This window comes from Gymnogyps californianus, chromosome Z, assembly GCF_018139145.2.
Source record: "Gymnogyps californianus isolate 813 chromosome Z, ASM1813914v2, whole genome shotgun sequence".
In the NCBI taxonomy this organism is placed as follows: domain Eukaryota; kingdom Metazoa; phylum Chordata; class Aves; order Accipitriformes; family Cathartidae; genus Gymnogyps; species Gymnogyps californianus.
Window position 1 is genome coordinate 43,665,261 of NC_059500.1, and position 27,221 is coordinate 43,692,481.

The following is a 27,221-nucleotide window of genomic DNA, read 5'->3' on the forward strand; positions in this document are numbered from 1 at the left end:
TAAGAACAAAATAAGCATATGCTAGCATGTTGTAGCATAAGAATATGATTCTTATTAATGACTTAAACCAGATTACCTCGTAATGCATCAATGTGTTAGTTTGCAAGTACTTCAAAACGGATCGGGTTTTTTTTAGGTAGTGGCGTCCTTATCAGACATTAGTGAAGATGCGCTTTCCAAAATACATGCAAAGTTAATCTTTACCACTTTGACTCAGCGATGTTTAACATCAAAGTTTGATCACTAATAGTAACATACATTTTCTTCTGACTGAGTACAATTTCCATAACCAGTAAGTTTTTTGCTAAATAAGCCTAAGTGCAAACTCAATGCATTAAGAGCTGTTTCCCTGAGAAGTGATCTCTAGTAGGTAAACAAACAAGATGAATAACGTAAGTGAAAGAGAGGGAGTATGACAGCACATTACTTTTCAGAATATTTTTGTGATGTTTATAAAAGAGGCTTTGTAAGTTCAGATTTTTTGCTCCTCTGAGACGAGAACTGAAATGTAGCTATTAGAAAGACCTAATTAGAATTGGTATTAATATCTTTAATAAAAATATTTAAATACATTATACATACTTATTTTATAATAATTCTACCACCTCTTCAATATCTGGCAGCTTCTTGGGTTTATTCTCTATTTTTTTCGATGACGGTATTTTATTTCCAAGATTCACACATAGCCAATGTAAAATAGTGCAAGTATAATTAAGTAAATTTTTCTTTTTTTCCCTCTAAAAAAAGTGATTTACCATAAAATTTCAAAATAGGAAAAAACACATACTTGGGCATTCTTGCATCTGTAACAACCATAGCCCTGCTAAATTCCACTTTTACATCCAAGGGCTGCAGGATATGTTGAGACGAATATTTCAGCTTCCGAGCCTCTTGCCAGTTCTCATCTAGAAGAGCAAAGAAAATCTACGCTTTAAACACTGAAAGAGATTCCTTCTCATTACACATATCACAGAATTAAAGTATCTGATATTAGTTAGTGTATATATTGATAAAAATTCAGGTGATACGATCTCTCTTACAGCTCTACCAATACATGTATACTATACAAGGTCCGAACTTCAGACATACAAGACTACTTAATTTCTACCGTTCGCATCTAAACAGCTACCCCATCCATGCTGCAGACTTCTACGTGCCTAATTCTTAACATGCATGTTACTGGGAGTTTAGGCTCTGGATTCCCCTCTGGAACCAGAGGATTAATAATTAAATGCTTAAGACTTCTCTGGTTCTGACTCTTTCTATATTGTTAGTTCCCAAACTACTAGTAAGTTTCCTTCAATAAGGGATTCTGATCCTTTCTTTACTCTCATAAAATGATCAAACCTACAACTACTTGTTGATTCTGCTTTAAATTTGGAGTGAAGCAAGGAAAAGGCACTGAAGGAAAATACCATAAATAAATTAATTACACTGATATTTATTATGCAACAAATCAAATGAGACATCTTAAAAAATAAGGGATTTATTGTTTATTTAGCAAAAGCTAAGGTTGGAATCTAAGGCCTAAATGTATGTTTTTGAAATTCGTAACATGCTCATAGGACTGAGTTTAGAACATGAGTTTAAAGTATGTTCCAAAGATTCTCCACTGCTTCAGTTAAAAATATAGATGGCACACCAACCACCAAAATATTTTTACTCGTATAGAGAAAGATTACTTTCATGAATACTTACCATGTTTGCTGTACAGTAACTGTATACTGCTGAGCTGGATATCAAAACTGTCATAAGCTCTTGACATTATATCTTCAATAGTGCTTTGTCCTACTTTGAGTTCTGATAAGTCAGAACGACTTTTGCTTTTCATCTTAAAAACAGTCACAAAAAAGCATAAATTAATTTCAAAAATATTCAAAGCACTAATTCTACAAATACTTGATGCTACCATGACAAAAGATTAAATTTGAAGTCCTCATTATAAGGGCACAGAGTCTTACAAATATCACAGCAGAGGAGATATCTAAAATTAGTAGCCTGTATCAAAACAAAAAATGGACAGTAATAAACTCCATTTCTTTTTCAAGGAAAGAAACAAAATAAAAAATTAATTAAAATCTATGAAGTTTTATACAATATATTTTGTATAAAATAATTTCCTTTAATAAGTGACTCATACCCCAAAGTATAAAGTCTCAAACCCTTTGTAATCAGTAGAATAACTGTTTGGGTTTTTTATATTAAAATATTACTGCATTAATCACCTTAAAAACATTAAATTTATTTTTTCAATCCTGTTGCATTTAGTTGTGGCATTACCCTTTTACATATTAGTCAAACAGAGTAAAAGGGAAAAGAGGGTTTGGACTGTTCATCATCAATGTTCAATATCTTTCCTTTAATATCAGTCAATATCCCTTTGACTTAGCTTCGGGATGCCCATACTTCTTTGGTATTCTACATTTCTACGTACCCTCTCTGCTATTCATCTCTGATGAAATGTGGCTGTCCTCATCCTTAAATGTCTAATAATTTTGGATCCATATCTGTTTTTATCAGACCCAGATAAGATTCAAGATAAGGATCATAACCATGAAATAGGTTTAAATACTAGTGTCTGAGACATAGCATTTCTTTTCCACTGTTACTGAACTATGACTACTTTTACATTAAAAATAACTTGCAGATTGAAAATTCAGAATTACCAGATTAATATTGCCTGTGCAACCTTAATTAAGTCCACTTATGTATCTGCATTGAGAGACAGTTTTAATTTTATATGCCATTTTCCCCCTTGGGGCTTGACCTTATCCAGTACATAACTGAGGAAAAGAGACTATTTGTTTTGTATTAAACATGCTCATTCAACAAATGACCTACACCTCACTTAAGCATATGTCACTCAAAGTGACTACAGAATTATTAATCATATCCTGAAAGGCATCCAACTTTTATCTTTTGGCATTGCCGAATTCCTTTATCTTGCTTTCTAATTTCTATTAAAGGACAGGAACCAATCCAAGAGTCACATTCACTATGAAAATTACTCATCCATTTCAGAAAAAAAGTCTCACAGACACATTTACTGGTGTCTGATTTTGAAACGTATTCTTCTATGTATTATTCTGAAAGTAGTTTCCTGTGGGTGGAGTAGAGGAGGTGGGCTGTTCTATTCCCCTGCTCCATTAGACCTAGGAGGCTGTCTCAGGCACCTAACCAATATACAGATTGATTACTGATCTCTACAAAGTGCCTACAAATGACCAGCATTCAGAAGAGCTGGTAAAATTATTAGTCACTGAAATAAGTAATCTGGTTGTAAATCCAAGTTATTTTTAGTATCTACACAGCAATGTTTTTCACTAATTCCACTTTCTGAAGCACCTGATATATTCTTTTTCAACAAGGCCAAGTGCAACCCCTGCTATCAATACAACCTAGGGGATGAATGGGTTGAGAGCAGCCCTGCGGAGAAGGACTTGGGGGTACTGGTAGATGAAAAGCTAGTCATGAGCCAGCAAGGTGAGCTCACAGCCCAGAAAGTCAACCGTATCCTGGGCTGCATGAAAAGAAGCGTGGCCAACAGGTTGAGGGAGGTGATTCTGCCCCTCTACTCTGCTCTGGTGAGACCCCACCTGGAGTACTGCATCCAGCTCTGAAGTCCTCAGTACAGGAAAGACATGGACCTGTTGGAGTGGGTCCAGAGGAGGACCACAAAAAAATGATCAGAGGGATGGAACACCTCTCCTATGCCTAGAGAGTTGGGGTTGTCCAGCTTGGAGAAGAGAAGGCTCCAGGGAGACCTTACTGCAGCCTTTCAATATATAAAGGGGGCTTCTAAGAAAGATGGAGAGAGACTTTTTAGCAGGGTCTGTTACGATAGGACAAGGGGTAATGGTTTTAAACTAAAAGAGGGTAGATTTAGACTAGATAAGGAAGAAATTTTTTTACAATGAGGGTGGTGAAACACTGGAACAGGTTGTCCAGAGAAGTGGTGGATGCTCCATCCCTGGAAGTGTTCAGGGTCAGGTTGGACGGGGCTCTGAGCAACTTGATCTAGTTGAAGATGTCCCTGCCCATAGCAGGGGAGTTGAAACTAGATGACCTTTAAAGGTCCCTTCCAACCCAAACTGTTCTATGATTCTATGATTCTAACTGAAACCTACATGCTCAGAAAGTCAGTCTGTGGCACAGGCATAGAAAACTTACTTCACCTTAGCAAGATTTTAAGCTTTGAAACAAATTCTTATTAAAAAAGCAGATAAGGCAATCTAAACAGATAGTAAGTGGTAGAATCATTCTTACCCAGAGCACAAGTAAAAAAAAAAATTAAATTGCCTGTATACATGTAAGATCATTTGTCCTGAAAGAACACAAGTTCACCAATGAGTAAGAACATTGCTAATAATACATAGAAACAGCCTCTTCTATGATTTTAGTGCTAAATTATAATTTTAAATACATCATTAAACTACCTTTTTGACTCTTCCCTTGCGTGAAGTATCTCCAAATTTTATCCAACTTACTTTATAAATTGCCAACATGTTTACTTTTCACATTTTAAAGTAAACTGAATGACCAAAAGGTAATTGACAACAAGAACAATAGTAATATTAAAAATAAGACAACCATTTAATTATGTAAGTAAAAAGTTTACTATTTTATATTCTAAGGTAAAAAATTGTTAGACGTATTCCACTTAACAGTTCAAAGCATCAACAGGGAGGATTATTTTCTATGAATTCTTCTGGGTTGAGAGAATCTGCTGAGAAGAGTTCAATAATTTCTGCCTTGACTGGAAAGCAGTTTAAAATAAATACCTAATATATAAACTGCAAGAGGAACTTTTACTTCACGAGTACCACAAAATACAAATTAAGAAACCGGAAATCACATAAAAGCCAAACTATCATTTTCAGTATGTTACTTCATCAGGTAAATACATACCTTAAGACTACCAAGATCCAGAAGTAGTAAATTTGATGTACGGTCATAGAATCCTTTTTGTGGAACAATGATGTATGAAGCCATGAGGTTAATTTTGAGGTCAAGAACTTTCTGGGTTTCAATAACATACAACAAACCTGAAAAATAATTAGTAAATATAAACAAAGTAATCCATACAGAAGCTATGGAATTAAAAGAAGATATAAAAAGAAATTCAAGTCTAACTGTAAATGAGCTGTGAATGCTAGATAACTAAGTTTAACTGCAGGTACAGATGCTCTTCAGATTTCTTCTGAACCAATAATTATAGGCAGTCCTTAAAGAAACACTCAGTAGATGAAATGATGATAGCAAACAATGCTAATGGACAAGTAGAGACAGCAACACAACACATGCCAATCCAAAAAAGTTTCATACTGAGCAGAGGTGAAATCAGAAGAACTGGAATGTGTACTGCAACTTGGCAATTGCTGAGTTAACCCATTGTGCTCTGTAGATTCAGAAATTTAATTGTTCTAGAAGTTCTTATTGGAAATATCCAACTGCACTGGCCAAACTGCTAGTGTTTTTACTACTGAGACACTGAAGTTTGCACTGATCCTGCTGACAAGCATCTCCATCTTGAGATGTTGACCAGCAAATATAAGGTCTTCCAAAAATTCTGTTTAAAAATCACACAATTAGTTGGGAAATTCAGACTGTCAGAACATTTGAGATCAAATTCTGGTTTTTTGCTCATCTGAAGAGGAATGAAAGGTCTTGCTTCAGGTTAGTACTGAAAACTGCGTTAGGATGCAGCCACAACCCATTACATATTTACCAGGTGCAACAAGCTGATGATCACAGAAGTAGAGATAATAAATTATGAAGATGACAACATGACACTGCAGCACACCCACATTGGTAAGAAAGCAATTAAAACTGTTCAAACTTTATCAAAGCTTGTCCTGCCACAGGAGAGCTAATTAGTCAATGAAGAACTGGATGGCAACCACATTTCAGGATTTGCAAGATAAAATGACTCAGATTAAGAAAACGATTAAGATTTTTCCAGTTTTCAATGCCTAACTGTATTTGAGTGATGCAGAAAGTTCAAGAAAAGACTTTTTTCCTTCATTTGGGAAGAGAATGTAGTTGAGACCATAAATTGAACTCTGTGAAACTAAGCTTTTGTAATGTCTTCTAGTGATGCTGAAAATCTTAACTATTTTGATGTAGCAAGTTCCTTCACTTCTGCAGTTCACAGGTCCCCAGTATTTTCCAGCTATCTTCTACTGCTTGAAAGAAAAGTCTTAAGAATTCTTTCCTGAGAAGGACTGCAAGTCTGAACATATTAATTATATTGATATGATTCCATTTCTTTTATTCTGCCTCTGAGATTAGTGTAGTCCCCTGCAACAGAATATTCTGCAGATCAAATCTTCTTCCCCTGGAAATTTTGTAAGTCTCAGCCAAGATTTTACAAGCAATGGCCAGCATACTTTTAGAAATTTCCATCAAGCTTCTCACTTGTGAGTAGAACAAGCTTTTAGATTACTACTGGCAACTCAGTATTCTTGTGAAGGCAAGAGTCATTGGATATACCTCTGAAGTAATGCTATGCTTCAATTAAAATAGACACAGCATGATTTCGTATTTCCACAAAAAAAATTAATCATGATCAGAACCAGAGTATTCAGTGGTAATGAGCATAGAACCAAGCATATTAAATCTGAGCAAATTTTTATCAAATTAATCTCAGCAATGAACTGTGGTATCAACATATTCAGTATTGCTGGAGCAGTTTCTGATAGAAAAGACAAGCAAGTTGATCCATCTAACTTTGGTTAATCTGACATTAGTCCTTAATTAAACAGTTCAGTCAGAGAAGAACTAATGAATAGAAATATAATTGAAACCTGATTTCATTCCTGATACTAGCTTCATAAAAGCAATTGATTAAATATACATTATGCTTGAGTTTTCTGTAACTTCTTTCACTTATTATCACTGAGTATTCAGATTTTTTAAGTGTACAATTTAAATATTAATAGGTTACAAATTTAAATGAGGTTAAAAAAAATTCATTGATTTTTTTTTTTCCTTTTAAAAAGAAATTATGTATGAAATCTCCCCTTAGCATCCTTTCCCATCCACAGTCAGAGACAGGACACTATGCTGGACACACCTTTGATCTAGAAAGCCTCAGACATCCTTACGGAAACAAGTTAATTCCACAAATCCCAGTGTTAGTCTTAAAAGTATTCACCATTTTCATTCATGTGTCAACATGTAAGATCTCTAGAGATAAAAAGCTAGGATGAAATGAAAACTAGAGGAGTGGCTTTAATGCTGAGTAACTAGAAGACAGATAAATATAGTTTATATGACTTATCTGAGGCAATCCAGATCAAAATCAATATTCATCAAGGAATAACGAAAGTGGAAAACACCTATACAAAGGCAGCTAGTGTCCTGAAAAGCACCAACTCTGGAAAGGATTTAGGAGTTTCCATTAGAGGACCAATATCTCAGTATCAGTTTTTAAGAGCATGAAAAAATTAAGGCCATTTAGACACTCAAATGAACAAAACAGAAAAGCTGGAAGTAAAAAACTGTTTTTAACTCTGCATGGAGTACAACAGAATAAATACTGAAATACTACCTCAGGGTGTGGAGCATATTTTACAAAGACAGTTGAAGTTAAAAAAGGTACAGACATAAAATTATCCAATACCTAGAACAAATGCTTTGTAATGAGATTGAAGAATTCAACTTAGGTGTTGTGATAGAAAGCTATGACTTGGATCCATGCATCTCTATATGGAAAGATATAATAGTATCATACTCGTAGAATCTAAAATTTGTCTCAGTGTGCAATCAGAAGAGCATGCAGCACTTGCCTGTTGATGTTTTTTCACGGAACTCTTCAAGCTTCATCAGAGTTGCTGATGTCAATTGCTCTAAGTGTACATCTTTCGGAGGCCTGAAGAAATCCACTAAGCTATTTATTGTCATCTGTTAAAATAAAGCAAAAATAATACGTGGCAAATTTACTATTACGTAAGATTTTTCAAGATTTATAACTTACTCAAATACTTACTTACCGCATCATATACTATTTCTAGTGGCTGTGATTCTATTCTAAGCCTCTGATCTGCTTTCTCATCCAAAGGATTAGTCTCAAACATTATGCTTAAGAGTGAGGTACTCTTGTCTGAATAGACAGTTCGAGAAGATAGGAGACAGGGTGTACACTTTTCTCTGCACATGCCTGTAACTTCAAGTGAGGTAATTTTTGTTTCAAATCTGCAAAGAAAGGTAAACAGCATATTCAGATGTAATATCCATCTGGCTACATACAATTAGATGGTAAGAGTATAAGGAATGCGCTGAAATTTAAAAAAAAAAAAAAAAACCAAACACCCAAAACAAAACACAACAACAACATATCTCTATCCTACCTCAAATATAAATAGCTTAGTCTAAGGATATAACACATATATCCATGTGTTAACTCTTTTCCATTTCATTATCTTTTGTGTCTATTAGCCACCCTTGAGTAAATAAGAAAGGGGGGGTCAAGTTATTCACTTCATATACTTTTCATAAGGACAGGGGTCAGAGCAGGGCAGAGGCATGCAAATGGGAATTCTGTAGTCTGAGCTCAGGAATTAGATGGCACAGTTTATACTGGGGAATAGAGATACAGCAGAGAGGGAAGGGTTCCAGTGCAGAGCAACAAAAGGAACACCACAGGAGGAGCACAAGATTAATAGCCTCGTTATTCTGACACAGGATTTTTCAGGTTTTGGATTTTTTTTTTTCCCCCAATACCCTCTCCACCTCTTTAACAGCTCTCAGTTGAAGATCTTTCTCTCCCAACACTCAAAGGAAAGTGTTTCACTGTAAAAATATAACATTTTCTTCCCTTTTTCTCAGTATGATAGCATTATTAGGGCCATTTAGATGCACAGGGGAACAAAGAGAAAAGCTGCAAGCAAAACTTAAAAAAAAGTTATGCATAAAACTCAGCAAGAGCTATAGTATCTTAATATCATACACAGATTATACTAATATGCCCCAAAGTAGAGGGGACAGGGTTTAAAATAGGAAGGCTACCCTCCTCCAGAATTTTTAAGTCATTACATTTGAAATGAAAACGAAATACTTCATATCATTGCTTTTCATCATCTACTGTGAGAGCACAAAACCAAGCCAAAATCATCAGTTACTGCTTTCTTCTGCAAACCTAAAAGCTCAACTGAAAACTCAAGAACTTTTCAGTCATGTTAAATGCCTACACACAAGTGGTTACAAGATCACCTTGCTCAGATTAAGTTTCAAAAGGAGTAATAGTCACTTTTCAAAGAAGGAAACAAGTTAGTAACTGGATTGCTTGTACATAACAATGATAAAGTGGAAAAAAGAGGAAAATCTGTATTGGCACAAAAAATTCTGAAGATGGAGAGAACATAATCATGGAAACAGTATCCATTCACTTTGTCCATCAGTTGCAGGATGATTCTGCTCCCAAACCGCACAAGAAATGACAGTGAAAAGTGGAAGTTAAACATCAGAGCCTTAAAATGCCTATTAGCCATCATCAACATTTCATGAGGAGCAAAAACAGTTTGATAAAGTTCACCTTATTGCTTGTGCACCTGGTCGTTGGGTAAATACTGTACTCAAGCCAGTTAATGCAAATTCTACCAGCTCAGGAGTTTGCTTGTTTTCTCTTATTGATATAGACATGCTTAATAACTTCACAGAGAACTTCATGGCTTCATACTAGATATGCAGCAAAAACAAAAGCAGTGAGTTATAAAATATGTTAATATACATTTCAATACAGTTTATGAAGAGATTAAAACCACAAATACCAGTTTGATACTATTTTTCTAGTACTATAAATAGCTTGTATCATAGCTGGTGTAAAAGTCATTCCCAAATAGTTATTACGAAGAGGCAGGGTTAGAGTAAGAGTAGACTACGCTTACAAACACATGTTTTTGATGTCTCTACACCACATTTTGAGATAAAGGGCCTCTGATGTAGAGGTGGAAGGCAGTCCATTGTACCGTGCATGGTATCTCACATAAAGATGACTTATCAGACTATTTCTGAATGGTTCAAAAATGTTGCTCTTGCCCACTACAGTCCTTCAATCACCTCTTTCCTTATATAATCACCTACTCTACCTCGTCTACTGTCACTCATATTTAAGATTCCAGTGAATCACTTAGTGCACTTTCTTAAGTTTCTGAATATTGTAAGAGAATATATGAAACATTTCATAACTTAAACAACAATACACTACTTATATGATTTTATTGTAGCTTGTGCGAGCAAAATTTCATTCCGAACTTTTTCAGAATATCCAAAGTAAGCTCTATAACCACTCTCCTGAAACTACATCTAAGGATGCTCTGTTCTGCACAAAGCCAGCATGCAGTAACTCAATTAAGAAGTGTCAGAACAGTATTCAAATATAGAGACAGAGCTTCAAGTAATTTTAGAAGTGATTTCCTATCATCTTTAGATCTTTATTAGTAGATAAAGCTACCAATTGTTTGGTATCATAGTCAGTTATGACTTACCGATTTTGGAAGGGTTGGATCCACAGCTGTTTCACTATATCCAATTGCTGCATAAAGTTTAGCCTTCTCTTCACGTGTCATCAGCTCTTCAAGACCTGTCACATTGCAAGAGGTTAGTTAAACTCAATATAGGTATCTGAAAAATGCAAATACTGTTATACACTTTCCAGTGCTTGGTAGCTCTATAACATACAGTAGATACTGTCAACATTGTCCTGAATTAGTAAAAGCAAAAACCCTGAGGTTTAAAGCAAAGTCTTGAGTCTCCTGAAGCATTCTTTAAAATGCAGTTACACTTTTATTCTGACCTACTCTATTTCCTAGCTTGCTAACAACAGAAGCAACCTTTCTGATTCACTTTCCATGTTCCACAGCCTTTACTAGGTGCCCTGTACTTAAGTGAATCAAACTCTCATACACTGCATGAAATAGCCAAATTATAAAATGAATGGAAGTAAAATTGTTTACATTCCGTTAACTGCTACTGTTTTCTAGCACTTTCTTCAAATCCCCATACACAGTACACCATGCAGACAAACGCGAAAACTGTGGCAGGAAAAAGCACAAACTGAAGACAGTTCAGAAAGACCCACAGAAGGAATTGTAAGATACCTCTGTAACACGCAATTAACAACATCAGCAAAAAAAGGCTAAGAGAAAATGTAAATGTCAATAATCCGATAGCCCAAATATTAAACAAATCTAAAGTTCCATTGCTAGGGACCTATTATTCTAATAAGTCATTTTTAATAATAGAAAAAAAAAAACCAATAAATGAACATACTTGAACTCTTTACTTCTTGTTTTTCTTCATCCTTTTTTTCACCTGACCAGCTCCATATCCAACTAAACCAGCCACCAGAATTTTCATCATCCTGTTTTACTCCTGGTCTGTAGATTTTTAATCCAGCCTTAGTTGCCTGAAATTTAAAAAATACTCAAACAAGTCATTTTCTTCATGCTTCTTTCTTCATTTTCTTAAGAAAGATATAGACCCAAGACATGCTCTAACACATCAAAACATCATTAGACAACCATTGAAAAGGCAACATGTTATTTTTTAGTTTTTCTTCTAGTAACTTTTTCAAGTACACAGTGCATCATCAGACCAATTCTCAGTTGCATAAAATCAACCACCTTTATGAACAAAAGGAGCAAGCAAACGGTAGCTGATTTTAAGTCAATAGATGTTTCTTATATAGCAGATTTTCTCTCTAGCTCTCACTACCAAAAAAAAAAAATAATTCCACAACATTATATAGTGCTCTACATTACAACAACGCACTTACAAGGAATCATTAAAGATACATATGTAAGCAATTAAATAGCCAGCACAGGCCGAATTTTAAATGATCCCTATATTTTTCATTTCAAGATAAATGTCCAAAGCAATAATTAAAAAAAAAAAAAAATCATTACTCTTGTAATAGAATATTTACTCTAAGGAATATAGAAAACTATTCCTGGATCTGATACATATAGCTATAACAGTAAGGAAGCCCTCCCTTCTCCACATTCATGATTTCAAGAACTAGGGGATATCCTGTCTGATGCCAGTGATGATTCCAATACTGGGTCCTCACAGAAAGCGCAGACTACATACAGACTTGACCACTGAAAGTTTTGCATAAGCGACGGCAAATGACCATCAAGCGATCTAAGAGACAGAGGAGTTCTCAAAACTGTAGTGGACCACACAAACTATTTTTCTTCATGACTAATATGATCCAAAAAGATACAAACACTTGCAGACAAGCCCTGAATTTAGAGATGCTCTAGTGAACGTGAGACAGGGATCCCTTCTCAGCATTCAAAAAAGCCAAGATCTCTCTGCAACACAATTAGGGAAAACAGCTGGCTATAAATCCGAACTTTTTAGGGACTTGTCACATCTATCCACTTACAGGCCAATGGAAGGCAGGACTCACCACAAAAACATAAAGGCTTCTAAATTGATACTATTGAGTCACCTCAAAGAGATGATGTAGAATGTCAGCTAAACAACACAAGGCCTCAAAAAGTTTGAACAAAATCCTCCAAAGTCCTCTTTATAAAGGACACCATGTCATCAAGCAGATGTTACAGAGCAAATGGTCCAAGCAAAGAATGGACAGAGCCTTAGAAAAAAGGGCTGTTAAACCTCTGAAATTAGAGGTTTCTAGGACACCAACGAGTTGGTGTTGAAGGACAACTACCACAGAGAAAAAGAAGTGATGCTTAAAGCTTTGATTCTCAACATGTCTGAGGCAGCAGCTGGCACCAGAGTCCAAGGTAAGAAAGGCTACAGACAGAAGGGAGGGGACCTGTACTTCTGCAAGGATGAAGGAAACATTTGTGCAGTATGGGAACTAAAGAAATTTCCTGAAGAAATCCTGTTGAGCTTTCCTCGTCCTCCATTTACAATGGTTTAGTAATGAATACAGTCATAGTCTGTGGAAAGATTACTCAGCAATGTAAACTGTTTCGACTAAAAGAAAGGGAGAACCAAGAGCGTCATCCTGTATTCTGATTTAGGTGAATCGTCTATAAAGTCTTCTCTAGATTGAAAGCACAAAATTTCTCAAGCTATCTCATACAGAGACCTAATGCTTGGCTCACTGAAGCTGGTGTTTGGTACTCAGGGCACTAGTGATAAAGATTAAAAAGTGGCCTAAGGTTTGGAATATAAAGTTCTTGCTACAAAGTTCCCAGAAAATCAGATGATACTGTGTCCACAAATGTGAGTTCTGGGGAGCTTGATTTCAAGGTCTAGAGAAAAGCAAGCCCTTGAAATTCAGCACTAAGGTATGCTTTTAAAAAATAAAAAAGCTTAACAAACAGTAGGATCCTTTATCTGGCTTTACTCAGCCCACATCTAAAGGGTGCTCCGTTAAATTCCTAGTAGACTTAAGGCTAACTATCAGGATAGCAAGCTAGTAGCAGATTTGCCTCTTACAAGTCCTTTGAGACCTTTTTCAGAGGTATGACCTGATAACAATAAGACAGATGTGTTCTGACAGATAGATGGAGATAGAACACAGTTTAGAATCACTGTGACCTGATTTTCAATACTTGGAAATAAATTCAGAGAGTTAGCTAGCAGATCTTTCAAGATGCTTTTCTAACACTTTTCAAATGCAAGGCTTAAAGCCCAAACAAATGAAAATTCATTTGCTTGCAACCTACTTCTAAGCACTACAGAAATCTATCTTAAAACTCAGGACTGGAAAGTGGTCAGGAATGTAACATCACATAACCTTTTGTAAGCAGCATGGTCACACTGCAGAAAAGAAGAATAAAACTAGACAGGAAATTCTTTGGGATCTCCCTCACCTTGCAAGAAGTAGGAGGAAAAAGATAAAACCAAAAGAAACTATAAGGTACAAGATAAAAACATGTCAAAATTAAATGAGAACTAAAACAAAACAAAAAAAACCCTTCTTGTGAAAAGCACTCCAATTCAGCCAAACAACTGAAGGGGAGGGACATGAATATGCCTTCTGGTTCTGTAAAAGTCTGAATAATGATCATACAAGCATCCAAATGTGGGTGTACACACAGACAACTGGAAGGAAAAAACAACGTTTTGGATTCCTGTTTAGAAGCACCATATCTATCACTGCAGCAACTGCATTCATACCATACTTAATATACGCCACCAAAAAAAAAAAAAAAATCAAATTTTTTTCAAGCATTGCCATAAGAAATGATTGATGTTCATGAAGTTTAATTATCAATACATTATTTCAGATTCTAAACTTCATATTCTGCTTACTTTTAGTCACATTGATTATTAATGGAGAAAGACCACGTCACAGATTTCAGAAAACCTATACAGATTTCACTTCAGTCTCCTGGAATGATGCTTAGACACTACATTGAAAACTAAGCAGTACACTAACCTAGGAAAAACAAGGCTAACAAATTAAATGTAACTACTCAAGTCACATTATCTTGCCTAATTGTGATTATCTACTTAAATGTATTCTGCATTTGCTGTATTCCAAATAACATTCGCAAATAATAACAGAAGGTCAACATACTACATATACAGATGTTCAGCCTACATAATGGGGTATCAGGAAGGAAAGGAATAAACTAATAGTCTAGGCTGTTGGGGAGGCAGGGGGGAAGCCTGAAGCTTTCGGTATAACCGCTTCCAACTTGACTTATCCTATCGTCCTTTGACCATATTTTCCACAGAAGATCTTCCTCAGCAAAAGTGGAAAGAAATTTATCCCAGAGCAGCTACTCTGAAGGAGTATATGGAGCTATTTAATTCTTGCTTAATTACAAGCTGAAACTAACTGTGCCTTATAATAACAAATGAGAAATACAAGGAAAACAGAAGGATTGTATGATGCACAATTCAATCACTAGAACTAAAATGCATCTGCCTAAAATCTCCACAATCTCATGTTGCAGTTATTCTTAGGTTCACTTAAATGATGAAATTTTACCTCAACTTCTGCTTGTTGCCTTGCTAGAGTGATGTTAAAAATATCCAAGGCCTTTTCGAATTCCTAGAAAGGAGGTGAGAAATTATTTTTTGACAATTTCATTTGGTTAGATTCCACAGCTCAGTTTTACAGGAAACGACAGTAAATAACTCTTTCAGTGCAACCCAAGTTAATTTGCTCAAGCTGAAAAAATAAACCTAGAAAAGCACATCAGTTATAAGTTTTTCTTCACTGCGGTTACTAATATAAAAAATTATCTAATATGTTTGTTAATACTACTCACAGAGAAAGGTACTGATGAAGTCTCAAGTCTGGCCATTGAAAATTTTATTTTAACTTAGCACTGACTTAGGAACATGTAAACATTTAAGTTTACAAAAATAGCAAGATGAACAATATTTAAGCCTTTAATGGAAAATGGCTAACCTCCAACAATTTTAAGATTTCTTCATTAGGTTTTTTTGATGTTATCTTTGTTTTATACATCTCTTTATAGTTCTTCACTTGTTTCCTATGGTGCCGAATATGTTCCCATGACCACATTTGGAGCTTAGGTTGAACATTTACTTCAAGGATGCCATAAATAACATATTTCCACCTAAAAGCAAAGACAAACGAAGTACAGTTTACACTTCTTTTGGTGTACTGAAAAGACACCTAGAGCTACGCAGACTGCCAGTGAATACAACTTCAAGTTGTGAGAGAGTGAAATCCCTTGTCTAATATCACACTTCTGATCAGTAAAGGAACCTAAGGATTTTTTTTTCCCCCCACACAAAGTTGACAGGTTGCTATTTCCTAAAATTAAAAAGTAACCTTGTACAAAAAGCTCTCACAAATATATATATATGTGTGTGTGTATGAATAATCAAAACATATTTGCAAGGAATATTCTGAAGAGAAATCAAATCTCTGCCATCTGTGTTGAAAAGGTTTGCCTATTTTTAGATAATAGCTATGTTCTTTTAATAGTACCTAACATATAATTGGGTGTCCTTCATCAAAATAGAGTTAGGATATTAAAATACTATCAGACTTAAGTTTCTGGTAATGGTCTTTAAGAGAGCAAATGCAGGCTTTCAAATATTGCGTCCTCATCTTTGGTTTGATGTCCTCACCAATGTTTTTTTAATACCCCTAGCTTAAGAAAAAGAAACAAAAACAAAAGAGAAGACTTCGTTTCAGAAGGAAATGAGTTCTAACCTCCTTAAGTAAGAAACAATCCCTTGGTAATTATCTCAATTAATAACTAAAAAATTATTTTCAAAGTCTGAGGTGGCCTACCATGTCTTGGCATTGTTGTGCAATGGAACATCAGGTCTATACTTCCTATATGGCAGATTTCGAGTCATCATATCAAGAGACTCAAGAAGCTCCATAACACTGAAGTACTAAAAAAACAAACAAGCAAACAAACAAAAACAAAATTTCAAACTGAGTGTTACTGTCTGATAACAACGTGAATCAAGTTTCTCTTTAAAAAGAAAATAATTTACAAAATAAAACAAGGCTAAGAAGTGAATCGATTCTGTATGTTCATTATAAAATTTCAGACTGCTTTTCTTATTATTCTTGCAAACTGACTTTTTTACCACGTTACATACAACTTCAGAAAAATAGTTTATACCTGTGGCTTATTGAATTCAACAGTTATATCCTGTAAATTTACATCTAAATCCATTTTCGGTGATGAAAAGTCAACATCAGATCGAGGATTCATAAGGAGTTTGGCTTTAGCCGAAATCGGGCGGAATACTAAAAAACAGAAGTTGATATAAAAAGTGCAATTAAATTATTTAAGACTGCCATAAATGATACATAGTACTTATCATCTCAGGTTATGCCAGATTATTCATTTAAAAACGCTAAACCTCAAAACATGAAGACTTCATCAATACAGCTTAAAATATAATACAATCCATACTCAATTTCCAGTTTCATTCTGGCAACATTTGTGGAATAAGTATTTGTGCAACATTTTCACAAGATTTCCAGTATGCAGTATTACATGGCAGATGTTTCAATTAATAGTTTATATTTGCAACAAATCTAATTTTTTTGGCTATGACATAAGCTATTTATAGTACAAGATAGTTTCAAACATAGCACTTATTTCACTGTAACAACTCTTATTCCATAAGGATTTTTTTTTTTAATGTTACTGATGTTTTATACTGTTTGATAAATTATACTCACAACAGTGTGTAAAATCAAATATTCCACATTTCTAAATCCAAGCCAAAGTAAGCATGGAAAAAATTAATATGGATCCTACATAAAGCAAAGCACATCACATGAGAAATATTCAGAGCAGAAATGTTTTATCTGTTCCACAATCTGGCAACATCAGGCATTCGAAGCCATGTTTAGTTCAATATTTCTATCTGTTTCAGCAATTGATCCAACAGTAAGAATTTGTATATTACTTGAATTTGTGTAAATCATATTTTTATCAATAAGATCCCTTTGATACCAACAGAAATACTGATAGACCATCTACATACCAAATATTCTAAAGTCACTGAAAGGTTCATCCAACAAGTGGAAACAGACATTTTTGCAAGAGGAAACCTTGCAAAAGGTTTACACCAATTTACCTTTGTTTCATTTTAAGCCCTGTATTTCTTTTGAAGCTTATTTTACTTTTATCTACACATTTTTTGTAGTAGCATTTCTATTAATTTTCTCCCTGTATTTAGCTTCCTACATTTCATTTTTCATCCTTCCTATATGTGTTATGTTTCCATTTAGATCAAATGACAGAAGCAGACTTCGTGCTTCCTACCTTTCTATCAACGTCTCAATCTAAACAGTTGCTCTAAAAGAGCCAGAATTTTCATTTACCACAGAATATCAGCATTACGTAATTCTTTAAATATTTGCGTCTCTGATGGCACTGCTGAATCTTAAGAGTGTAAATCCTGAATCCTGCAATTTTGCATACAACTATTTTGAACTTCTATGTAAAAACTTAGACAACTGATCATGTTTAAACTTATTTTCTTGTAAAGAGTCAACGCTAGCAACTGAAAAAGATAGATAAGAAATCAGAATAAATTACTAAATAGTTCTCTGGCAGTCAAATAAAGGAATACAAAAGGCTTCCTCTTTCAGGCAAAGGTAGCAGGATAAAACCCATAAAACCAACAGTGCCCTTTTTAACCCTGGCTATAGTGAACTGAGGACTTACTTGCTAGAGAACAAGCCACTTCAAAGGCAATTCTGCCTTGTGAACAGTTACTAAACAATCACACAGATGCACATGAGGAACAAAAACCATGTATTTTCCATACAATGAAAAGTAAACAATCGCAATGTTTGAGTGGAGCCAATGCAACTTTCGGACTAAAGTAAGCAACACTCAAAGCAATACAACTTGCAATATGGCCACACTAAAAAAAAAAAAAAAAACAAAAACGTTGATGTTTCAGAGTTGTGTGATTACTGTTTCCATCTCTAATGAAAAAAGATACGCTTCGCATAAGGCAGGTGACCTCAAAAACATTAATCTATTACTCAAACCAATCTGATTCACAAAACTTACATGATTGTCCTGGTTTCAGCTAGGACAGAGTTAATTTTCTTCCTAGTAGCTGGTATAGTGCTGTGTTTTGGATTTAGTAGGAAAATAATGTTGATAACACACTGGTGTTTTCAGTTGTTCCTAAGTAGTGTTTATACTAAGTCAAGGATTTTTCAGCTTCTCATGCCCAGCCAGCAAGAAGGCTGGAGGGGCACAAGAAGCTGGGAGGGGACACAGCCAGGACAGCTGACCCAAACTGGCCAAAGAGCTATTCCATACCATATGACATCATGCCCAGTATATAAACTGGGGGAGCTGGCTGGGAGGGGGGGGATCGCGGCTCAGGAACTAACTGGGCATCAGTCAACGAGTGGTGAGCAATTGCATTGTGCACCACTTGCTTTGTACAGTTTAATTCTTTTAGTATTACTATTGTCATATTATTATTATCATTATTTTCCATTCCTTTCTGTCCTATTAAACTGTCTTTACCTCAAATCACGAGGTTTTTTTTCCTGATTCTCTCCCCCATCCCAGGGCGGGGGGGGGAGTGAGCGAGCAGCTGCGTGGTGCTTAGCTGCCGGCTGGGGTTAAACCACAACAATGATGCACATATTATTGCTAAACTTCTTAAAATAAGGTATTATCAATGGATGTGAGCAATGAGGATTTATGTATGACATTCCATTAGAATGATACATGACTCAAGACTCGTATTTTAATCAAAGTCTTTTTAAGGCTATAGATATGGTACAGTATTCACTGTCAGACAGTTATTCCTACAAAAGAACTAAACTGCACTCCTTACTAAGATTTTTGAAAAACAGCCGAAGTAGCAACCTCTGAGAGGCATTAAAAATTAGAAGTACACACGCATATTACAAATACAAATAAAATACCACTTACCAAAATCATAACCTTCTGGAATCACATTGTGGCTGGCAACTCCCTGTTTTAAGTTAACCTACATACACAATGGAGTTAAAAATAAGTTGCATTTTTATTTCATAATAAAGTTCTAAAATATAAAATGTTAGCATTTTAATACAGGTTTCAGATAATCCCTCTGATACACAGTACAATTCAAAATATTCATCTATGTTTTAAACAGAGTAAGACTTCTATTTTTAGCTAATAAAAATCACTGAACAGTAAGATGACTATATATTGTGTATAATTTTGTAACTGGCAAAGGCCTTTTTTTTTTTTTAACTTCCTCAGATCGGTGTTGTACTTCCTTCACATAAGAACTTCAACATTTACTATTTCTCATTAAAAAAAGCTATTAGTAACAAGACAATTCTGCAGGTCATTGACATAAATGGAAGCAGAACTGAATGTGAAGCATGCTCTATACTTCACAGTATGAACTAGAATACTAGATACATTATCTCATGCTTTACTTACCAATGATTCATCACAACCACCATGGTAAAACATCTCCGATTTCACATTCCAGTAAGCAAAAAGGTTATCCAATCGTACAAGCTGAAAATACAACAGAACATAAGTATTAATACCTACAAATTTTAGATTAAGAATTTGGATTTCACAAAGTCTAGGATAATAAAAATATTCAGAATGTTTCTTGCAGACTACGCATCCTTTTATTTTAGAGCCTATACAGTTACATGTTTTCTTGATCTCACTTTCTGTGGAAGGAACTCTAATTCAGCTTGTTTTATTAACAACTCTTTCTTTAGCATACAGTTTATACTGTACCTTGTAGAACAACTTGGCAGTTTCATCATGTAAACATGGATTCCAATTCTTATCTGAGGTCTGAAATGAGAATTAAAGAAAGTTATTCCATTATCTATAATACACCAACATTTTATCATCACTGAAACAAACCAGGAAAAAAGCAAGGAACATCATCATAATTAAACCCCACTGAAAATAATGGGACACCATCTTCTGATTTAAGATGATCAAGCCATTATTTTAAGTGGAAACTTGATAAGGCTACTTCCCTCCCAAAAATACATGTGTATGTCCATTGACTGGCAGGCTGCATACAAGAACCAAAAGATTCTTTACAATTCTGTTTTCAGTATTGCAAACTGTTTTCCTTTACACCAATATTATTTTTAGGCAGGGTCTTTGGAAAGAGATAAACAAGGGACTAGAATTCTTTTATAATTCTGGAAGTAGCATTTTAGTTTGAGCCCAACAGAAACATTATATGCTATTATACTTTTTCAAGGCTAATATGCATTTCAATAGTGAAGTAGTAAGAATACCAAAGCTTTTGTTCACTATGCAAAGATGTTTAGGGGAAAGGGCTGGCAAAAGCCTTTAAATGTGCTAGGAACAAGCGTTCATAAGACAACTATTTCATTCAAGAAAGTAACATTTACTTACATATATTTTCTTTACGATTATCAGTTACACAGCAAAAGCTACTAAATCAGAGCAACTCAGCAGAATCAGCATATTGCTGCTACTATGTAGTCTTCCAGAAAAAAAAAATTTATACAGTCTGCTAGCACTTTATCTTTAATAGCACCCCCACCACAATATTTATGCTGGATTTGATAAACCAAGTAGTTACCATCGTGCATTGCTCATGATTATAGGTATACTTTCATTAGACAGTATGTTACCAGACAGTACAATAATACACAAAAATATAACTTAACCTATCAGTATACATCAACATGCTTTTTAGATGAAAAATAAAATTACCTGCAAACTTAGATTCTGAAGTGAAATCCCAAATGACAAGGGGTTATTCCGATTTGTGATCTAATAGAGCAGGGGGAAAACAGCAAAAAAGCATCATCCTGTGCTCTAAATTTAGATTTGGAAGTAAATAGCCAACAATAAAAAAAATATATATAGCAAAGATCTGACAACTATATCTTCTTTGTACCCAATCATATGCTTATAAATATCTTCATGCTTTGGTACAAGCTTTTTATCAGTTTTCACTTTTAATTTTTTTTTTTTTTTAAGACTATGAAATTTCCAAAACTTTACTAGGATTCTCTCAACATAAAAAGCAACTAGGAGAAAAGAAATCAGACAGGTTCCTAATTTTATGTTACAGTGCACAACCCCTTATGCTGAGATATACAAAAGTACTTACATCATCTTCATAGCGAATATGGATGTTGGAAATTTTCACCTGAAGATTTTTGATGACCTGAGTGACTAGTTTTTCTACAAAAGTGTCTTGTTTCTCTTCTTTTACTTTATCTAAGTTAAAGGAAAAGAATTTAATATTTTGCTTGCATTAGAGTGCTTTTAAAACTACACTAGAAGAAACAATAACATAATAAAGTTTGTAGGCTAGATATTTAAATTTTCTATTACATTGTACTCCAGTTGTAGAAAAACATGTCCTTTCAGTATAAGCTGTAATATTTATATCCTCAGACTAGAAGGTTTCAGCTTTATTACCTGCTGCATGAAGAATCAGGTTGTCCAAAAGTCTGACTTGTACCCACTGATACTCAAGGTGGCCAATACATATTTCTTGAAAGTACCAAAAGTTGAATTTAAGAAGACTTAACATGCATCAAAGAACAAATTAAATAGAATCTTTAAAAAGGTGTAACGTTAGAAATTCTTTGCTACTGGAAACAAAGTTAAGTTGTTTCTTACGAAAGAAGAGGAAAGAAAATGTCAGGCAACATATGACACAATCAAGCAATATTTCAAAAGCCTTATTTGTACCACATCACATCAATGCTTGAACCTTTTTATTTTCAGGATGCCTGTTCTGCAAGATTGATGGCAGCTACACCTAAAAATCTGTAACTAATAGATTTTTAAGTATCAAGAGGAAAACAAGAATCTAAAACACTTTAAGTGACAAATCCAGCATCTTTCTGGATTAAAATAAAGAAAGAAACAGCGTCACTTTCATTAGCTTCTCCCACTCTTACCTTGGTCAGCTATTTTCTGCTTTGCTTCCTCTATCCTCTGCAATTCCCTTTGTCTTGCTTCCAAGAGCTGCCTGGCTTCTTTTTCAGCATCATATTTTATGCCTAAATACACAATGTAAAAAAGTATGATACAAAAAACCTTACACGTTTTTGGAAGATGCTGTTTCAAAAGCAATAATTTTCACATTTTGTTAATAGTTACATAACAGCAAAAACTTAGGCGACTAAATGTAAACTACTGAAAGACACCTCATTCCCATTATCTAACTGTATTTGCTAGAAGTATCTAGTAGAAATAAAAAAAGCTCATGAAAACAGTATCAACCCATTCCAGATACTTCTGAAATCCCACCAATCTATATTCACTTTTTTCTCTACATTAACTTACTGGCTGTGGGCACAATAAGCAAATAAACTCCATCAAGAACTGCCTCAACGGGTTGAGTATAAAGGTTTTGCCATGGAATCTGTAGGTTAAGTTGACCTACAAACACAAAAGACAAAGGCTGATGTATACAGTTAAACAGTTGACTGGAAAAAAAAAGATTAGAAAGATAATCAACATTAACCACAAAACTTCTGAACAATTATTATATTGGACAGAAAAAACAGTGCATCTGAGGCACATGTCCTTTGGGTTGTTTGTTTTACACAGCATACAAATGAACATGAGGCAAGTTTTTCCACGAGCAGAAAAGTCTATTAAGTCTACAGGTCTTCCCCTCACTCCCTTGAATTATATTCCTTCTTCCTAACAGCAACCTCTCCCTCCTTGCAAATCCCCTGCAGCACTCATAAACAAGGAAAGCATGGGCAGCTTATACGTGATCAGTCAGCTAAATACTCCCAAACCCAGAATTTTTAAAATACATATTGTTCTTTCTTTTTCTGTGGAAGAGAGTCTTCAAGTACTGTGTATGTTTTGTGAACACAGGGACCCTGAGGTTACAGCATCTCTCATTCTTCACACAAGTGCCAGTTTTAATAAACTATGAAATCAGTCACAGGAAAATATATACTTCCAGGGTAGATTTAAGGGAAACATAATGGCTTTAGACTTAGTCTGCTTTAAGAAACCACTAACATTTACAAGACAATCAGCTTAGAATGAGAAAAGTTTTCATATTAGCAAAAACAGGGAAGGAAGATAGAAAGGGAAGTGGAAGGCAGAATCAGTTGTGGAGTCTTGCTAAGACAAGGGATGAGATCCACTCCTGCTCAGTTGCTCATCTTTGCTGTGTTGGGTTCTTTTCTCATTAATATTGAAGTGATTAGACAAGACTCCACTATATTTTAACTTTACCATCTTAGCTCAAGCAAAGGAGCTTCTTCAAACAGTTTTTTTCAGAAGAGACAAATTTCAGAGTGTACAAAGCACGCAAATCAAGGAAACTAGGAAAATTACTTGCTTAGGATGCCTAGAGCCATTTGCAAGGAAAAGTAGTATGTTTAGTAACTCCTGCATGGGTGTATGATAAAATGTAACTTACCAATATGTCCTGCTTTAACTTTAAATGGCACATCCAGCTGACTCTGAAAGAAAGTGTTTTAGAACATTTAAGCTCATTTCAGCAACTTGTGAAATGCTCTCACATATGAAAAAAGATTACGATAACCTTAACAAAACCCCATTCAATATAATGGAACAAGCAAGCGTTTGGTTGCTGATTTAGACTGTTAAGCCATGCTAGGCTAAATACATTCCCAAGAGCAAGTTTCTAGCTTCATGAGCTATATAATAAAAAAAAAAAAAAAAAAGTCTTTCAGTATTGCTTTTGACCTAAACACATTCTTTTAGCAATCGCTGAGAGTTTTGTTCTTGGAAAAAAAAAGCTAAATGAAACCAGTATACACCTTCACCTTCAAATTTAATCTCAAATTAATTAGACCATCCATACAAGTGCAGAGAAAACAAAACAGTAAGTTTTCACTTAAAAGATAGCGTACCCTAAAATAAGAACCAAAAAAAGCACGTACAACCCAAAACGTTGTTCAAGAATCGTTTTTGCAAGTTTTGTTTTTATTTTCACTAACTTACCAGTGCATTTTCTTTTATTTCAAGATTCTTCAGTGCTACGGCTCCTAAAAGCAAAGAAGCCAGTAAGTAAAACTACAATAAGCAACGTATTAGTGGTGCACTCTAAACATTCCAAAGTCTGAGTCAGTCATCCCTGACCTGTGGTTCTTCAACGCTTTGCTGTGGAAGATACCCATAACTTACACCTCAAATATCCATGAAAGATGATTAAGAACACACTGTTCATTCATGCTACATAATAATAGCTGAGATTTTCTCATGGAGCTTGTATGTCCATGGAAAAGAACCTAAGATTCCTCAAAGTAAAAATGCTGGAAATTACTGTCACATTTTGTAAGGACCCATTTTGAAATTAGAAGTTTGCTTCTTTTGCCTCGACCATCTGCTTCCTATGCCTGTGGAAATCTAGCAACATTAAATTTAGAGTGAATTTTTAGCCCTCAAAAGATCTTACTTTTGCAAGTTATATTTATAGGTTTATAAAAGTTCACAGCAAGTGTTTCAGTAAATCTAATTTTTAAATGTCTTAAGACAACAACAAATTCAGTACCCTGTAAACACAGAAAATTTGAATTGCAAGATCTGTTTTACAACATACTTGACATCAGACACTTGCCATAACAAAGGAACATTTGAAGGGACCAGGAAACTCATGGCTTAAAAACATGCACAAAGTCCGAAGCAATTGTCTTCGAATTCTGCAAGAAGGATGGAACACCTGCAATTGTTGGAGATACCCGAGAAACAAAAGCAAAGGATGCTACTTAGTTAACGAGGTGCGACCTTGAGAAGAGAAACAAGATGACACCATAAGTCAGCCGGGTAAAGAAATACCAAGATAAGCACAGGGGCAACCCAAGAGCCACTTGAACTTTGAGTGAACTATCCTAATTAACATACTAGAAAACGCGCCCTCGGGTAGGGAGAGCCCCCTCCCAACAGCAACCCCTTCCTCACAGAACACACGCAAAAAAAAAAAGGAGGACGCTGCGACTTTAAGTGGAGACGAGGCTTGCCAGAACAGATAGGAAGGAGGGTAACTCAGCGAAACTGTAAAAGTACTGATAACTGTTGCTCGAAATGTACAAAGTGTTTACCTGTGCGTTAACTGGGTGTGCTAGCTTTGTGGAGTTACCACCTAGCACCCATCTCTGCGCAGACATGAAATAAACAAATATCTCGATTCTGTGTGTTAACTGGCTTTTTTGCACACCGGGTAAAAGAATCCTGATTTTTGGGACAACACAATGGTTACCTTTGAATTAGTTGTATAGTGTTAACACATGCACATGGAACAGACACCTCATACAGCTGAGCAGGGGCACAAATGAGATTCAGGAAACCAGAAGCAGATTACAGGCCTGGAAAGGAATACAACTTGAGATTGCAAATGAAGATTTGATTGACCCAATAATGCTTTCCTTTTGGGGATGCAAGTTAGAAATGGCCAAACACATGGGGAGACAGGAGCTGCAACTGCAAGAAATATTCTTGCAGTTATATAGTGCTGATGGCATTAGACTACTGTTCCAAGTACCACCAATTTTGGGAAACTGGACCTTAACCTCAAAAATGCCTTCATTAGAACAGTTGGCTCAAGTTGTTCAACTGCTGTAGAAGAGCTGATCAGGTAAACTAAACCATCCATCTTGTAGTACTCGCAAAATACTACAAAGTTTTTAATGATTTAGTTTATTCATGGCAACAATCTATTATCACTTTCCAGTAGAATTTTATACATCTGACACGTGCCACCATCAGCCTCTCCAGAGAAATACTACAAGCAGAAGGATGGTTTTTTTGAGAGCTGGTGGTTCTGCTTTTAAGCCTTACAATACAGACATATTGAGAGGAACATTAGAAAGGGAAATAAAAAAAAACAAACCCAAAGAAAGCATTCCCAGCAGTAGTCTATAACTACTTTAGTAACTATAGTCTATGCAGTCTTTGTAGGTAATAACAAGGTGACAGTTTTTATATAACTTTGGGTTCAATTCTGCTCTAAATTTATTCCCTGATAAAGCTGACCCTGCACAGACCATTTTAACACTCATTAGAGAAAGTTTCATTATTTGACACACACACACAAAAGAGCATTTGCTTCTACAAGAAGACATCACTAATTGCAATTGCATTCATGGCAAGTAACTCTAACGGCATCCAGAGCAAAGATTCAGATTTGTAACCAAGGTACCATGTAGGACATGCAATTTTTGTATGTCAGTTGAGCCATGGTAAAAATGTTCACAGGCAAACTCTAAGACTACGTGACACATGAAGCAGTTCAACTGGGTTTAGTTTCTTCGCTTTCACTGTCAGCTAAGTAAACATTACCTCTCATTTATCAAGGGTTTGGCACCTGCCACATTTCAGCTGAGGAACAGTAACTTAAGCTGCAATAATTTGGAAGCCCTAATGCCTCTAAAAACAACATACTGCAAAGTGAGCAAGGATTATCATCTCAAGCACTTACAAACAATATTTTCTGATGGAGAACTATAGCTCATTTTACCTGAGCACATCATAATCGCAGAGAATAAGCATGGTATCGATACCATTTCAAACAAGAAGGCTTTGACAATTCTATGTGAAATGTTGGGATTGGGAAGTGGGGTAAATAATTCTTCATCATTTTTCCTATACTTATAATTTTAGAATTAATAAGTTTAAAGGTTTTAGTTAAAATCATTAGAACAGATAGGAATCAGTAAAACCTCAATCATCTCAATTTCAGTAAAAATTACTGAAACACATTCACTAAAACATCACAGTTTACTTACAACAACCTTGATTGAGAGTTTGACCACAGTGAATGGACTATCAAAGCACACAAAAGGCTAC

The 27,221-nt window shown here is 35.1% G+C and overlaps 1 protein-coding gene across 2 annotated transcripts in view; it reads right to left on the reverse strand.

The window, feature by feature from the left end:
• VPS13A (vacuolar protein sorting 13 homolog A) overlaps nt 1-27,221 on the reverse strand; it is a 112,031-nt gene that overhangs the window by 79,074 nt on the left and 5,736 nt on the right. For both annotated transcript variants that reach the window (XM_050912573.1, XM_050912574.1), the window contains exons 2-22: nt 24,381-24,424; nt 23,833-23,875; nt 22,731-22,826; nt 22,343-22,444; nt 21,541-21,650; nt 21,138-21,197; nt 20,172-20,231; nt 19,857-19,937; nt 19,356-19,413; nt 16,554-16,681; nt 16,211-16,317; nt 15,353-15,524; nt 14,927-14,989; nt 11,272-11,407; nt 10,488-10,582; nt 9,536-9,678; nt 7,995-8,196; nt 7,791-7,905; nt 4,909-5,045; nt 1,699-1,831; nt 788-905 (exon numbers count right to left, since the gene is read on the reverse strand). In XM_050912573.1, coding sequence (XP_050768530.1) covers nt 788-905; nt 1,699-1,831; nt 4,909-5,045; nt 7,791-7,905; nt 7,995-8,196; nt 9,536-9,678; nt 10,488-10,582; nt 11,272-11,407; nt 14,927-14,989; nt 15,353-15,524; nt 16,211-16,317; nt 16,554-16,681; nt 19,356-19,413; nt 19,857-19,937; nt 20,172-20,231; nt 21,138-21,197; nt 21,541-21,650; nt 22,343-22,444; nt 22,731-22,826; nt 23,833-23,875; nt 24,381-24,424 — 2,203 coding nt within the window. The remainder of the gene's footprint in view (nt 1-787; nt 906-1,698; nt 1,832-4,908; nt 5,046-7,790; nt 7,906-7,994; nt 8,197-9,535; nt 9,679-10,487; nt 10,583-11,271; nt 11,408-14,926; nt 14,990-15,352; nt 15,525-16,210; nt 16,318-16,553; nt 16,682-19,355; nt 19,414-19,856; nt 19,938-20,171; nt 20,232-21,137; nt 21,198-21,540; nt 21,651-22,342; nt 22,445-22,730; nt 22,827-23,832; nt 23,876-24,380; nt 24,425-27,221) is intronic.